The following is a 16,645-nucleotide window of genomic DNA, read 5'->3' on the forward strand; positions in this document are numbered from 1 at the left end:
ATAAAATTGAACAACTTTCCATAACTGGTTTAATTCGAAATGAATTTTTAAACGTTTTATGTTGAATCGATCGAACGATCACGTCGTTAATAGGATAACCATTGCTATGAAAAACCAGTTAAACACAGGAGATACATTGAACATACCAACCAGAGCTAATTTATAAAATTTGCTTATCCTACATTAGCCCGACGAGAATTGTACGCAAGATCCCTTTCACATACAACAACATACCTATCTACCACTACACCATGGAGGTCATCAGATAAAAATGTAATTTATCTAGTAGAAATTGTTTACACGCCGTCAAGGATATTGCAACACTTTGAACTATCAATATTTTATTATTATATGAATAGCGGCTCTTAAACGAGATCGTGCATATCTAAAATATTATCGGTCATTGTCTGTCTCTAGATACAATTCGAATATCCTTATGGTAGGAGACTCGTACAGCCTAATATTGTAAGTGTTAAAGTTTATTTGCCAGAAAGGCTCAACCACACATTATGAAAATATGTGTGCACTAAATATTTGACATAAAATACATTTAATAACAAATTACACGGACCAATTCAGGTATAACTAATTTCATAATATTCTGTGAATATTGAAGGTATTAAGTAACGGTAGGTAGGTATCAATTTCTGTATTATTTATAGCTGAGGTATCTTATACGCGAATGATACTATACTGTTGCCACTTATTACGACTCACAACCAGTCTTTTGTGCAACAACAATCTTTTCAAAAGCAAATTAGGAAAATATGTGATGACTAGGTCAAACAAACATAATTCAATTTACTTTCTATTTCAATACGTCAATGTAATAATGTTTACAAAAGTAAATGACCTGCTAATATTACACGATACACTCGTACAAACACACACATATGCATGCACGCACATGCACACATACAAGTGATATCCAAATAAAAATAAAATACGCTGTATTGACATACATACTCGTATCAAAAAAAAAGAAAGTAGCACTCCTTTTCGTCGTAAAACACAAAACCTTATACGAACCCACCGGTAGTCCAACATCTTCCTCGAGAAGGGATTATTAGTAATAGCGATCAGCAACCCCATCGCTAACAATTTGCTAATTCCCTGTCTGGGCGACCTCCACGCGGTTCTCCCTGGAAACTATCTGAACTAATTTATTTATGAAATTGTCGCGTTGGGCTAACTGACCTGCTCTATCTTCTATCATCTTACTGTATCTTCATACGTATAGTAATAATAGTATTAGATGAATATGCCATGAAATAAAAGTTATTTAGTTTAATTAAGTTTTGGAAGATATGTGGAAGAGAATGAGGTTTTGCAAAAATCGCTATTTTTATCGATTTGCCAATAAAATGCCCCCATTCAACTGTCAAATTTATCTAAAAACTTTTTTTAAATTGATTCGGTCAAAATGTATAAGGATTTAAAATCGATATACCATCAAGTGTTTATTCTAATCGTCGCCGTCACCTCGGTGCAGTCTTTCATTACCCTGTATTGCTTGAAGTGGTATTATCTAGAATATAGCCTTACCAGTTACTTGAAATCAAATATTTCAAAAAATAAATAATATTTTATTTATTTTTTATTTAACAATTGTATACATTGTTATATTACATCCCACTTATTATAATTAAGCACAAGTTTTATCTTTATTTTGAAACTTAGCCTTTATTTTTATTAACGTCCATTGCCTATATATCTTTAGGTACTTTCTATCAGACTGCATTCGTTTATTATGTGATTCAATAACCTCAACCAATGTTCTTCTGATAACTAAAATCAATACTTATTAGTATTTTTTATTATCAGTAAACCATATTTGTTTATAGTTATGCTTCATATAAAAAGCTAGGTATATACATACATATATTATGCCATCTGTATTAAAATACTTTTAATAATTTTGTTTCTTATTGTTACAGATTAAGTCACTTAGAATAAGCTTATCCAAAGATGACGTCGATATATAATTGGTACAGAGACCTCATAGACAACAGAGGTGGTAAGTAATTATTGTTTGTCATTCCTTATTGTGAATAGAATAGCGTAAACTTAAATTAATTTCAGAAGCTAGACGCCCACTATCTATGAACCTATGAAGTTTAAGAGTAAATATAAGAAACGATTATTACCGATTATCACCTTAGTATGTTATGTGTATTTAGACCTTACCGGTTCGGTCATTGATATACAAAAAAATTTCACACTTCTTACAAAACTTATCAAAGGGTTACCGAGAATATTATGTATCCAATATTTCTAAAAGATGCATAAATATTTATATTTCGATATTTCACGAAAAGATTAAACATACTGACTGGTTAGACATAGTAAGTCCATAAATTTGTAGTTTATTTTTTTTTTTTAATTTACAACATATTTGCCCTATGAAAAAATTTATTACGTGAAATATATATACATATAATAATTTTGCTTCTAAATACAATAGGTAATTTTCAATAAGATTTTAATTTGTTCTATTATTAAAATGGCTATACATATATAATTTTCCTGTTGACCATAAAATTAAATAAATAGTCAACAATCCATTCAACAGATTGCATAAGTGGTAAGTTAGTGCTTACAAAGTAGTTAACTAAGATACAGTTCGCAAAGAAGTGAATTTTGTTTTTAATTAACTATTCCATTGTATTTTAAGTTACTACGAAAGAAGGATGTTCTCATTTCACTCGTATTTTTGTATATTTGTTACACTATATATACTGTTAGTTCTGAACTTAATAATACATTTTGCTATTGCTAGGTTTTACTCCCGTATGTACATCTAGTACAATATTTTGTTGTAAATATTGGTAATCCTGTAAAACCCTTAAATCCTTGCATTTCAGATAGAAGTTTTAATTAAAAAATTAAAAGTTCTGTCTGAAATGCAATAAAATAACTTATATGTTTGTATATATATAAATTTTATTACTATGTCATAATCAATAATTTAATTATCATAACATAATAAAACTTGGAACTTAATTTAAAATAATGTAACGTCTTCAAAAAATAATTATTAAGAATTATTATGAAAAAAAAAAACTGCGGTGCTTCTTTTTATTCCACCGCCCAGTTCAGAAAGTTATTTTTAACGAAGAGTGCTAATTATACTTTTCGGACTTTGCGTAACTTTTCTGAAGTTATAGTTCATGACGAAATATGGCAATTATCTGTCAGTTTTCAAAAACAAATTGAACTTTTTTCAATCTTATTTAAAAGTTGCTCTGCTAGCGAATTAAAACGTTAATATTATTATTGAGCTATCAATGGAAATTTGGATTTTGATGTCAGAAATAAAATTGAAATATTCCAAACAAAATATGAAGTACGGACAGTTTCTATTGGCCAATTTTTGTACAATGTATAACTAGCTTTTACACGCGACTTCGTCCGTGACCAGGATATAAAGTAATATATATAACTTCCAAATACATAGTACGTGTATACACGTATAGCGCCTTAACCAATTACTATAAAATTTATTATACCAAATTTCATAGTAATTGGTTAAAGCGCTAACAGATAACAACAGAAAAAAATATAATAAAAACCTTCCCTACACGTAGCACTTATTCACGAATACGACGGATAAGCCAACTTTGATTGCGTTTAGCCGTCTTTTAGCTTAAAACACGGTCAACCACGCCTACACCAATCTGAATACATAAATTACTCAAGCGATCAGACCATGACATCCAAAAAAAAATCTACATTACTATATTCCCCGTTTATGTAATAAATAGTAACAAAATATTGATCGTTATTAATAATTTTTGAAAATTTTGTCTGTCTGTATGTTTGTTCTGGCATCACGTAAAAATTACTGCACGAAAATTTATGCGTTGTTACATAATTCTATTCCCGAAGGTCTTATAATAATAATCGTCTAATACGCCATCTAGAAATGATTCTATTTCATTGGCACGCGCGAATTTCAGAAGTAGGAACTTCTGAAATCCGCACGTTTGAAATAGGGGACAAAAGCTAGCTAGCTATTTATATAAAATAAAGAAGTTTACGACAATCAATATTACGATATGGATTTCTACTAATATATATCCACTACGTACTACAATTTAATTTTATACCATGAATAAAATATATGACCCTGGATATACATATATACTAACATACTTAACCGCCGAATCTAAATAGTGATAAGTAAGTATAACAAGATAGCTGTACCTGAGATAATGTAGAAATATTACCTTGAGTTGTCCGTAATTTAGCATTACCTGTTAATAGCTTTTAAATAAGGACATGATTACAATCATGTCCTTATTTATTAGCTATTAACAGGTAATGCAAAATTATTACAATAGGTATTATATACAAGTGGAAGTATTATAATAATCCATTTGTATAAACATATGAAGGTATATTCATAATTTTATATTTATATCTTATTATTATATTTAGAAGCAAACCTACGCTATGCAAGCAAATTGTATATTTGTTTATTTAAATGAGTTACTTCAACGTTACAAAAAATAAAATACTACTTCGAACGTAGATGTATACTTACGAATGTCAAAATATTTAGCTCAAGTTGGGTATGGTTTCTTATCCCTTTCAAAATGCGATTAACTAAACTTGCATTTTGTAAAAAAAATATATATAAATAATACTGTAATTAATATTGTCGCAACGAATCAGCTCCACAAGCATATGACCTATACCTTCAAATAATAAAGTTTGCGAAATTACCCTACCCTATTTTTCCTGGTTATGAGGTTACAATGACAACATATTAGCAAACATTTTTTTTATAAAATTGATAAAAATATTTTTCCTGCTGCAAAGGTTATCTTCATAAACGGTGTTCAATATTGAAGTAAGCTTAGAAGTGTGGCACGAAATACAACAGTATGTAACAATTTATAATTAGCTAATCTGAAATCATCTATTCGTATATGTAGATGCATAAATTTTTATAACGGTTTACTCTATCCCGACAAATTTTCTAAAAACAGTTCTAGTTGAATAAATATCTTATGTCTATTATTTTCTTGTCCTCTGATGTGATGATTACTAATCGAGAACATTTTTTCTTCATCTACATATAACGACAATTACGATAAATAGCGTATAAAAAGCATCATTTAAAAAATATAGGTAAATTTTTTTAAACAATATAAACACAAGATAAGTAATTATTTAACTTTTGACTTTGTTATTATAAACAACCACTGTTTGGGTAGGTAATACATAATTTGTCACTGTATATCACTATAAGGTGCTTAATTACATCAAAGGTCATTTTTTATTCCCAGATTAAGTTAACAGTAACAATCTGAAAAAATATATATAAATATATGCTTAAAATATTAACTGTATGTTTGGAACTGATTTATTTGAGTTGTAAGTTACATAAATTTAATGAAGAAAAGTGAAAAACAAAATTAATCCTAGCTAGTTTAGGGAAAAAAGATCGCCCGTGACGATCACTAGTGGCCCCATTACTATCAATATACCTTGTTAGGTCAACCTCCACACCATCCGCACTTGGATTCGTCACGATGGGCCATTTATTGACTTGATTTCATCCTAACAATCCAAATAGGTTTCACTGTGGTGCGTTAGATTCAAATACATTCGATAAGAGATGGTTATATTGGTCGCTTGTTTCACCTATCGTGTAGAAGAATATTCAACAAATGTCTGACAATTTTATTTAGCAGTACAATTATAAAGATATTTATTATTCATATTAGTCTTTCCCCGCGTCTTCATCTGTATATCCGGGATATTGATTAATTAGGATAAAAAGTACTTAGTACCAATATTCTTCTCTATCCAAAATACTGTGTAAACCAAATCTCATAATTACTGATTCGATTGTTAAGACATTAAGAGGTTACAAACATTCTTCGTGTTATTGTTATAACAAATATTAAGAACAATATATTAATTTTATTATAATATTAGGAAAAATAAGAATAATAGACCTTTATTACTAAACGTTTTTGTTCCCATTCTGTACATAATCTTGTATGACGAAACAACTCTGAACAATTAAATACTCTTTGCCATCACGATAACTCTTAGCGAGTAGCGGAGAAAAAAAAAAAGATAAAACTACACCCATATGGCCGAAGGTCAAGTATGAATGAAGAACCTTAATTATATCATTATTGTATAATTATATTTTAAATATGTAATTAATTTTGATAGCTATAGATAGCACTGAATCCGGTTAAATAACTCCTGAAATAATACATAACTATATAGAAATGTTTATATTAACATTAAGTAATTAATTTATATTTAATTCGATAACGAACGGCACAATTGAATGTTATTTTAAACATATATTTATAAATAGTATAAGTAGATTCTTTTATGGATTTATGACGATAAATATTTTTATACAAACAAGCTCATCATTACTTACAAAAACAGTCTTTAGAAAAATTTAAACATTGTAGAAACTTCAAGAACAGGAACGATTGCTTCTCGAGTCTAATTTCATAGAAAATTAGTACTTTTAATCAAGGTTATACAGAAAATACATTTATCTCATAGCATACTTGAATAAAAAAAAAATATGCTATTACTGTAATAAATAGATTAACTTAAAAACATTAGTTAAAAATATGAGATCGTTTTCTTTACGATTTAATGATTTGTGATATGACGTTATTATAATTATAGTAAGTGTAAAAGTTAGCAATCATTCTCTTTCCTTACTCCTCCTTTCTATTTACAAATGTTCAAATTAAATATAACCAACGTGACAACAGTAATATACAAAGCCGCTACAAACATAAATAATTAAAAATATAGTAGTATATATTAGTTTCTGTCAACGGGAAACTAGATAGTACCTACTCTTAGCTAAGACGCAACGTACGCCTTAACTATCTGTATTCTGCCATTAGAAATTAGTCTTGTGATTGAACATACAATAGTTTACGATGTGTGATTTTAAAATTGAATATTTTGTACTGTGTGACTCATGCTCATGCATATAAGATATATTAGAAGGATAACAAATATTAGAAGAATACAGACATGCGAAACTTTATATGTATAGATACTTATATAAAACTATTCTTTTTCAGATCCAAGAGTGAAGGATTGGCCCATGATGTCTTCCCCATGGCCAACATTAGCTGCGTGCATAATATATGCTTATTTCTGTAAAAAAATCGGTCCTCAAATGATGGCTAACAGAAAAGCATTCGAATTTAGAAACGTATTAATTGTGTACAATTTTATACAAACAGTTTTTAGTGCATGGATATTTTACGAGGTAAGCAACGACTATCTTCTCGTAATCAACTAGTGCAAGTATTAATATGATTTAATAATTTATAAATATTATAAATATGAGATTGTATTGATATTTGCTACATAATCATTCATAAATAATATAATAAAAAGAAATATTAGATTTAGTGCTCGCTCATTGCTTTGCATGAGCTAATTTACTTCGAAATCCCCTACGTAGAAGCGAGTAAAAATGTCACAATACTCGTAATTCTGATAAGTATTAGATAATGTTAATATGAGAATTTACGTTTTACATGACTCGTTGTCTATTTGATACGTGCGAATCAGCACTTTATTTTCCCTTGCTCTTTATGTAATGCAAAACAAGTGAAAAATTAACAGCAACAATGTGCAATTAATTATATTTTTATTAATTGAGCGTTAATATCATTCATCTAATTATTTCGTAATCGTCCTCTTAACGTTTCATTTCAAGGGAATATTATTTATTTCTAACTCAATCAATTAACTTATTTTCTTACACAACCAAAATGCCGCTTTTTTTTTTTTCGTTTTTTTTAAGTATCATAAAAAAATCCTGAATCAACAGTTTTTGTCAGACTGTACATTCACCACTAAAAGTCGATGACCAAAACAAGATTTAAACTTTCACTGAAGCATACATAAGTTACAGCTGAATTAACACTAGAATTAAATACGCTTTTTGCGATACAAGGTCAAATTTAACAGAACAATGGTATTAATTAACAATATAAATTCACAGTACACATACCAAAACCTTAATTTTCATTTAGAAGCGGTGTAGCAATAAAAAGGCTTAAGAAACATTTCCACAGTGAAATAACATTTCGTCTTATATCACTATAAAAAGATAGCTAATCAGTGCAATCTCACATCATACAATTTTTGGAGCGGCAAGATAAGAAGTGTAGTAGCGATCGACGATAGTATAATTTTTTTTAATGGATGATAATGGAATGGTAACCCCGTCTTCGTTAACAGAATACGGAGTACCAGTGGGGAATGTTAGGTGAGAATGAAAAGGCAGGTCAGTTAGCCCATCGTGATGAATACACCTGGGATTCAGCATGATGTTTCCAGAGGGAACCGTGTAGAGGTCAACGTGACAGGGTATATTGCTAGCAATGGATCTGATAGTCCACATTACTAACAATCCTTTCCTCCTATAAATTGTGTTGTACTTGCTGTTGTTCATGTCTACTTGCAACAATTACCACTTCCCCTCAATTGGCTCGCAGATTCTTTATCCTTACTTTAACTTTTTATTTATAAAAGGTATATATTTAAAAGTACTTAGAATATACATAACAACCTCTATAAATAAAACCTTTTTAAACGATTCGGCCTTTTAATACAAATGACGGTCATACTAATAAAACCTCAGTAATATAGACGAATGATTCCTTTATTTTATTATATATTTATTTTTACAGTACCTGATGAGTGGCTGGTGGGGTCATTACAACTTCACGTGCCAGCTAGTCGACTACTCACGTAGTCCTATTGCTATGAGGGTAAGTCACAACTCACAAGTAGTTCAGTAAACTTTGAACCCTATATCGATATTTACACCATAAATTTGTAAATACATATTTTTCAAGTGGTCGTATCGCCTTTACCAGTGATGTCATATTGTACGCAAGTAGTAGGTACATGTTATACCTAGAATTTTAACAACTTTAAAATAAATGCAAACATTTAAGTATTACACAGTTGTTCATTCATGTTATTGACATTTGATCTCAAGTAGACTTACATTCTGTGTAATTTGCACTAACCTTCAAATGTATTCGAAAAATAATAGAGATCTTTGCTACAATATGGCGGCTGAACGCCCTTGTACGCTTAGTGACCGCCATCACATTACATTACACTATAATTAAAAACGACCACCATCGGTTGTTATTGCGACCATGACAGCGGTCATAGTCCGCAAGTGCGCTAGCATCCTCTTCTATTCACGTTAATTATCTTAAGGGCCCTCGAAACGGTCAAACTATTTGATTCAGACATAATATTTCATGATTTTTTTTAATACTAGATAATGGACTTATCAAATATTTTACTGTTGTTTTCATACATACGTCTCCGAAACTGATTATATAAATACAAAGAATTTATACACACGAACATTTATAAGATCAAAACTAATTTAGTAATATAAACTCAGAGTATAGATGATCAAACAATTGCGGCACACAAAGAAAATACAAATTTTAGCGATAGCAAGACAATAGCATACAATAGTCGACTATTGTCACTAACTACTTCATCTTTGATTACAATCATGAACATATTTTTTCGATCGTATTAAAATGGTACAATTTGCTTCCCGTCGTGGTGTAGCTTTTTTTTATGTAACATAGAATGACTGACGGCCCACCTGATACAAAGTAGTAACCGTCGCCTATAGACGTGAGCAGTACCATGGTCATAATATAGTATACTGTTTCCCCCATGATACCTCCTTGCGTTGCCATTACTGAGAACTAAGGTGTTATTATATGTGTTATCATATCCACCCTTCAAACTAAAACACAGCCATGCAAACACAACTGCTTCACGGTAGAAACACAAATCGTACACAGGTGCCCAAGCATATTGCAAACAACAATTTGTGCTGTGACGTAGTTTGCGTATGACTTAATTTATCTAATGACGGTACGCGTACGTTATTGCCGCGTGATTGGTGTGCTCTATTTCCTCTACATTGTAACTACAATGAAAGAGTATGATTCGAGTAAACTGCTATACACTTCTGTTAATATATGTTATATCACACATCTATTTCTTGTTTTAAGTAATAAAATATGTATGTTAAGTCAACATTGAAAAGACTTACTCATTGGGAAACATCGATATTGAGAAACCATTAAATTTTGCCGAGTTTGTTATGTAATCGCATATAGATCTGACTTCCGTCTACTAAACATCGTCTCTTAAGTTGGATTATAGTATCTTGATATTGACAAGTCTATCAGATTATGTTATTGAATATCTGCAGTAAACTATACAGAACAATAAAATAAATAAATAATGAATTGTAATACACAAGTGTTATAATAGAATCATCTTGAAATTTTATAGAATGGAATATCTATCACAATATACATCTTATAATATCATTTATTTATGTTTAGTCTCCACTCCCATTCTAAACACTGAATGATAATGCTAGTAATTCTTTTATTCTATGATTAATAATATTAAGAATAAATATATTCCTCAGTTAGGATCTTCTGTTGACGTTACATACATATTATTATTACTTATATATATCCTCTCAAAACATCATCAAAACCTAACTGCAGTTGCTAACCTACCTGTCAAACATGGCAACTACTGGCAAACCAAGGGAAGACCTATGTTCAGCAGTAGACAGTTAACAGTTGATATGATAATGATTATATAAGAGGCGTGAACGCCTGCGCTTTTTGTGGTTATTGTTTCGGAAAATTCCCAATACTAGATTTCTGTTTTTTGCCGATTAGAGACCGAAAACTTGTAGTTATTTATTATTACTTGTAACATTACTATATTTGCAATCTGTAAAAACTTAAAAAATCTAGACTTAGATAAACAGGAATATGGAAAATAAAATCGTCCTGATGAATTAAACTGCGGTTATATAGTTGGGGAGGTAGATGAAATTGAAACTGATGATAATCAAAAATTATAATTAATGCCTGTTTTCACTATTCGACTGCAAAATATAGTTTTACGAGTTTATTTGTATTTATATGCATACTTTTGTCGCAACTTTCAGCCTAAATGTAATCTCGTAATGACCAAATAAATGGAGGGTCATTAAATTTACCATAATTGTGGGAGTTCAATGGCTATAATACGACAGTATAACATAATAATTCGGCCAGTAACTGACAAAACCATGTGAATAATTATTTAGAAATTCAACACTGCTATTTTTGTTGTTGACCTTATTTATCATACAAAGCAGTTTATTTCATTTAAAAGAAAATTTATATCCCTAGTTTTAATTATTATTTTTATAAAATGTTATTTTATTTTTTGCTTAGATGGCGAACACATGTTGGTGGTATTACTTTAGCAAATTCACGGAATTCGCGGACACAGTTTTCTTCGTGTTGCGAAAGAAGTGGAATCAAGTGTCAACATTACACGTCATCCACCACGGGATTATGCCCATGTCAGTTTGGTTTGGGCTTAAATTCGCACCCGGTGAGTAAACTTATAACTAATTCTAAAAACATAAGTATTTTAAGTAATTCTATTTATACAGAACTATTTATATAGAAAAATAAATAGTACATATTTTAAATGAAACAGTTTTGACATAAATCGTATGAACGAAGCCCCGAAGTACAGTTCAATCGAAATACAGTAATATGATCTTGAAAACATAGCTTTAACACGAGAGTAAACTTTATAGATTTACAAACAAAAATTATCAATTCGTTCAGAATTGACAGAAATGAAGCATAACATACTCGAACACAAAATAAAAACCGATCAGGTGCGAATTGAATCTCCGCTGTTGAACATAAATATATAAATATCAAATAAAATGGTCGTTAACATTTCTCATACGAAATTCATGCTAATACTAATTCTTATTGTTATTAATTCTACAGTTCGTAATGTCTTGTTTTGGGCCATAATTATTGTTAAAAACAGAACCGCCTAAATAACGAAGTTTGTTTTTATATAATTTTCCAAAAATCATGCTAGTTCGAAACTTTGTTTTATTTTTCTTGTAAGATTATTTCAAATTTTTCGCTTTACAGAATTCTGATATAAGGGGATTTATTTTACATTTTCAATCATAACTTAAAAACTACGCAACATAAAAACAATTTTTAAACGTACAAGTTATCCCTTTCTTATAATACCCCACTTGGACTATTTGCTTAATTTTGAAATTTTAACTACCCTTTTGGACCATCTAGCAAAAAAGAATAAATATATTTTTTAAGTTCTTTCTCTCACAATATTTTTTGATCAACAATATATAAAACTATTCGAGATTTGATGTGAATAGCATTAGTTGTTGCTGAGATATAACGCTGGAACATACGGACGGACGCATAAAGTGACATTATAAAAGATTCTTTGTACGTTTTTGGTACAGAACCCTAAAAAACAGGTAAATTACTTAACGACTTTCAAGGTCTTCTTAAAATAGAATGAAGGGTTTTGCATTCTTGTTATTTTGTTATTTATATTGCTGCATTCATCCTTTCAAGCTTACAAATTTAGAAACTCATTTTTCAATTTAAGCATGGTAGTAGTATATTTTTAAACGAGATTACAAATAATACATAATTAATACAGTATTTTTTTGTTGTCTCTTTTAATTGATTTCCGGCATCGATATACAAAAAAATCTAAGACGTACAATCAAAGACTAACAAGTCAGGTATGTCTGCAGTGAAACATGCCGAAATATTTATCGATTTCAATATTTTTAATAAAGATTCGCATCCACCCATGTCATTACTATCTACTTATTTTTTAAAACACAGTTTTAGAATAATTAGGTGAAACTTTTTCATAGGAATATTAATCTTGGCATGTTTTTGTCTGTTATTTGTGATAATATTTAAGTATGTTCATATTTTATATAAACATAAACTCATATAATTTAACAAGTTTCTTGCTAGACAAACAAATTATATGTATATATGTTAACATAGGTTGTGCTAATAATATTGTGTACAAAAGACTATAAGCGTAATGGGAATTACCAGTTTTGACCTACGTGTAATAAATAGGTGTTACGAGTTGTACAATGGCCTTATAACTTATACAAAAGAAACATAAATGTATAGAATTTCTTCTGAACTAATATGAATTTAATTATGTATTGTTGCTTGTCCAAATATAATTTAATTTACTAGTTAGGTAATTAGAATTAGATTGTTTAATTCCGCTACCATTAGTATGAGTGTCACTGCCAAACATTGAGGATTGATTACTATAGTTATTTGTAGTAGTTCTACCACCTTCCCTATTAGTTATCATTCTCTGACTGTTATTCACTCGACGCATATGTTGCGACACGTGTTTTACCTCTAAACGACGCATCTTAAGGCTATTAATAGATCGCTTCTCTGAGCCTAGTGTTAACCATTCTGCGCCAAAAAATAATTACTAATGATAATATTAGCCAATCCTCAAATGTTTGCAGTTGCACGCATATTAATGGTAGCGGAATTAAACAAAATCATTCCAACCGACTAACCGAGTAATATGTACTTTCGCGTAATCCATTAAAATTATTTAATTAATTCAAATTGTAAAAAAGTTTTTTTCGGATTTACTCATAATATTTAGTTTATTACTAATTAATATTAAGAACAAGGCTTTTAAAAAATATTATATAATAAGTTATTATAAAAGTTATGATTTCTATTATATATTTGTTTTTAATGATAAAAAAGACCAATAAAATTTACATGACGTGAAAATAGTCAGATAATGGAGGCTATTAATACGAATATTTAAAATAAAATCCAATCAGGTAGTTTACTAAGCTGCATACATATTAAAGGTCAGTTAATAGGATAAAAGGAAAATTGTAATATTATTCAAAGTTGTTGACTTGTAGATCAGGAAGTTGTTAAATGACTAATATCAAATACACGTGTACGTTGTTTTAGGTGGTCACAGCACATTCTTCGCACTGCTGAACACGTTTGTACACATAATTATGTATTTCTACTATATGGTGTCTGCCATGGGACCGAAGTACCAGAAGTACATATGGTGGAAGAAGTATCTTACAGCTCTCCAACTGGTATGTATGATGATAAAATTAATTCGATGCAGTGAATATTGCATCTTTTTTTTTTTTTAATTTAAACTATATATTAATTAGACAACAATGGATTTGCAACAAAGTTTAACATGTTGAATCCAGCGTGAAGAGGATAATCTTTGTAAACAACAAAAGAGGCGCTTTATGTTGCGTGATGATTGGCAACTTTGTTTGTTGCATTAAATTACATTTGCAACATCTGGATAATTATTTTCTAGAATATTGTTGTAAATAATCGTTTTTTTTTTTTTATAATGGTAATATAACTGACGTCCTACCTGCTGGAGGGTGGTAACCATAGCCTATAGATTTAAACAGAGCACCATATAAATTACAGAATACACTATTACGTCCATTGTATACCTCATAAGTTGTCATTCCATTCAATGAATGAATAATTTTAATATTCGAACATTCATACACTTCTATTTTCAATACAATAATTCATTTTTGATATCCAATTTTAAGCTGTCAAATTAGCAACTGATTTAAACAATTAATTTGATCTTGTCAAAAAAATTTATGCAACTGTAATTACTAAATCGACTATATTTACAATGAACAATTGTCATACTATATTTACAGGTGCAGTTTGTTATGATCTTCACACATCAACTGCAAGTGTTGTTCCGACCCTCATGCCAGTACCCTCGTATCTTCGTCATCTGGATCGCGATGCACGGCTTCCTCTTCCTTTTCTTGTTCAGCGACTTCTACAAGGCGCAGTACATTAAGCCTGAGAAGAAAGCCAAGGCAGCCACTGGATTGTGCATGGTAAGATTTACGTGAATCATTCTCACACAAACTTCGATATGTTTTTTTTATGCTTTTTTTTGTACAACTTAGAATGACAACCAAGCTAACGGCCCACCTGATGGAAAGTGGTAAGCGTCGCCTATAGACATGAACAGTATCATGGACATAACAGAGTATACTTTTTCGCCCATGATACCCCACGTGCATTGCTATTCCTGAAGACTAAGGTGTTAAACCTCTGTATTCTTTAAATTCACTGCCATATCCCATATCGTATCATCTTTCTACCCTTATCCTAATTCTTATTTGGGGTCGCCGTAATTTTTTTTTCTATCCATAATTCAAAAAGATTTGGTTTACAGTAATAAATAGAAAGACGGAGAGTAGTGTGATATACTAAATTATACAGAAATATTTAAAAAATATAACACATGGAGACTAGTGTAAAATTTACCAAAGGTTCATTCACACATTGACGAATTGTTTGTATTGCTAGTCCAAATACATTTAAATTTTCTATTAATTTCACCATAAATACCGGAAAATTCCATGACTTATGAATATTAAGTTACCACAACAATCAATCACGTCTTAAATTACAACTATGGAAATATTCTTGTTAGTTTAAAAATAATCCAAAATCTACTTTTATTCCAGGCAATAGACGAGAACAGCAGTGCCCAGAATGGTTACAAACAAGAAGAGGGTTCGGAGGTGCCGAGTTCATACGCGTCGTCAACAGACGCGTTCGTACGACGGCGGCCGGTTTCGTAGTGCTGTATATATTTAGCTCTATCGTTCATAGGACCATCTCGAATATTCCACGGCGACAAAAAGCCCTAGTTGACCTGAGACTGATGTTTTACATTATAAAGAAGCATATAGTGATTATTCTATGGTGCGAGTACCTCGGGTAGTATAGACGAACAAGCTGCGGGTTCGCCCATTGGGATTAGTTGTATGGGTCCGATGGCCCGGTATGTGTCTCGAATATGGTGTGGGTAAATTTTCATGCATTCTTTAATACTATCGCACATAACGATTACTCTGGCACTAGATTTCCGTGAACTTATTTAATATTGATATGAAATGCACGGATAATACTGATATTGAATGTATATTATTCACCTGTAAACTACCAACCTCAACAGAAAAGATAGTCAATGCACAAAGCGAGTCACAAAGTTGGTTTGAAAGTTGTCTAATGCCTTACATTTTTTTAAAAGTACAAATATTAAAATACTAAGAGTATTTAATTATTGTATCTATTTAATCTTTCCTAAAATTTACTTCAATTCGATCCCATTTTTAATTCTTTTCTTTTCTTCTGTTTACTACGAAAATTAGTCTGGTCGTGGTATTCACTAAAATTGTATCACTTCATATTAATATTCGAGGGTGACAGTAAGGACGTTTTGTAATGTGTGTATATTTTAATAAATAAAAAATATGAGTGTTAAATTATGTAATTAGGTGTATTGAAGGTTAATGGATTATTTGTAAATAAATTTGTTATAAAATCGCTGTTTGTAATATGAATCATGTTACCAAATTCTTAAATATGTTAAATCTTCATAACTGCATTCTATTTTTTGTACTACTTGTTCTGAGCTCAACTATCTTATACTATATTATATATTAATCAAATATCTTATACAAACTATAAACCTACTTTAAACCTATACCCAGTCTGGGCAACAAATTTTTGGTGTAATCAAACCTGCAAACAACACTTACCACATAATTCGTAAATACGAAAAATTCAAATAAACCAATGTATTGTCACTGTTTTTCAAAATTTTGCTCGGACAA

General features: G+C 30.2%; 1 protein-coding gene across 2 annotated transcripts in view; it reads left to right on the forward strand.

Moving 5' to 3' along the window:
* LOC113511953 (elongation of very long chain fatty acids protein AAEL008004-like) overlaps window positions 1-16,089 on the forward strand; it is a 34,044-nt gene extending 17,955 nt beyond the window's left edge. For both annotated transcript variants that reach the window (XM_026895685.3, XM_026895684.3), the window contains 7 exons: window positions 1,938-2,017; window positions 7,086-7,276; window positions 8,712-8,792; window positions 11,316-11,478; window positions 13,920-14,056; window positions 14,663-14,851; window positions 15,491-16,089. In XM_026895685.3, the coding sequence (XP_026751486.1) occupies window positions 1,969-2,017; window positions 7,086-7,276; window positions 8,712-8,792; window positions 11,316-11,478; window positions 13,920-14,056; window positions 14,663-14,851; window positions 15,491-15,607 (927 nt within the window). In that variant the 5' untranslated portion in view covers window positions 1,938-1,968 and the 3' untranslated portion in view covers window positions 15,608-16,089. The remainder of the gene's footprint in view (window positions 1-1,937; window positions 2,018-7,085; window positions 7,277-8,711; window positions 8,793-11,315; window positions 11,479-13,919; window positions 14,057-14,662; window positions 14,852-15,490) is intronic.
* Window positions 16,090-16,645: the final 556 nt, after the last annotated feature.

The sequence above is a fragment of the Galleria mellonella genome, unplaced genomic scaffold (assembly GCF_026898425.1).
Source record: "Galleria mellonella isolate WM207_F2 unplaced genomic scaffold, CSIRO_AGI_GalMel_v1 utg213, whole genome shotgun sequence".
Taxonomy (NCBI): Eukaryota; Metazoa; Arthropoda; class Insecta; order Lepidoptera; family Pyralidae; genus Galleria; species Galleria mellonella.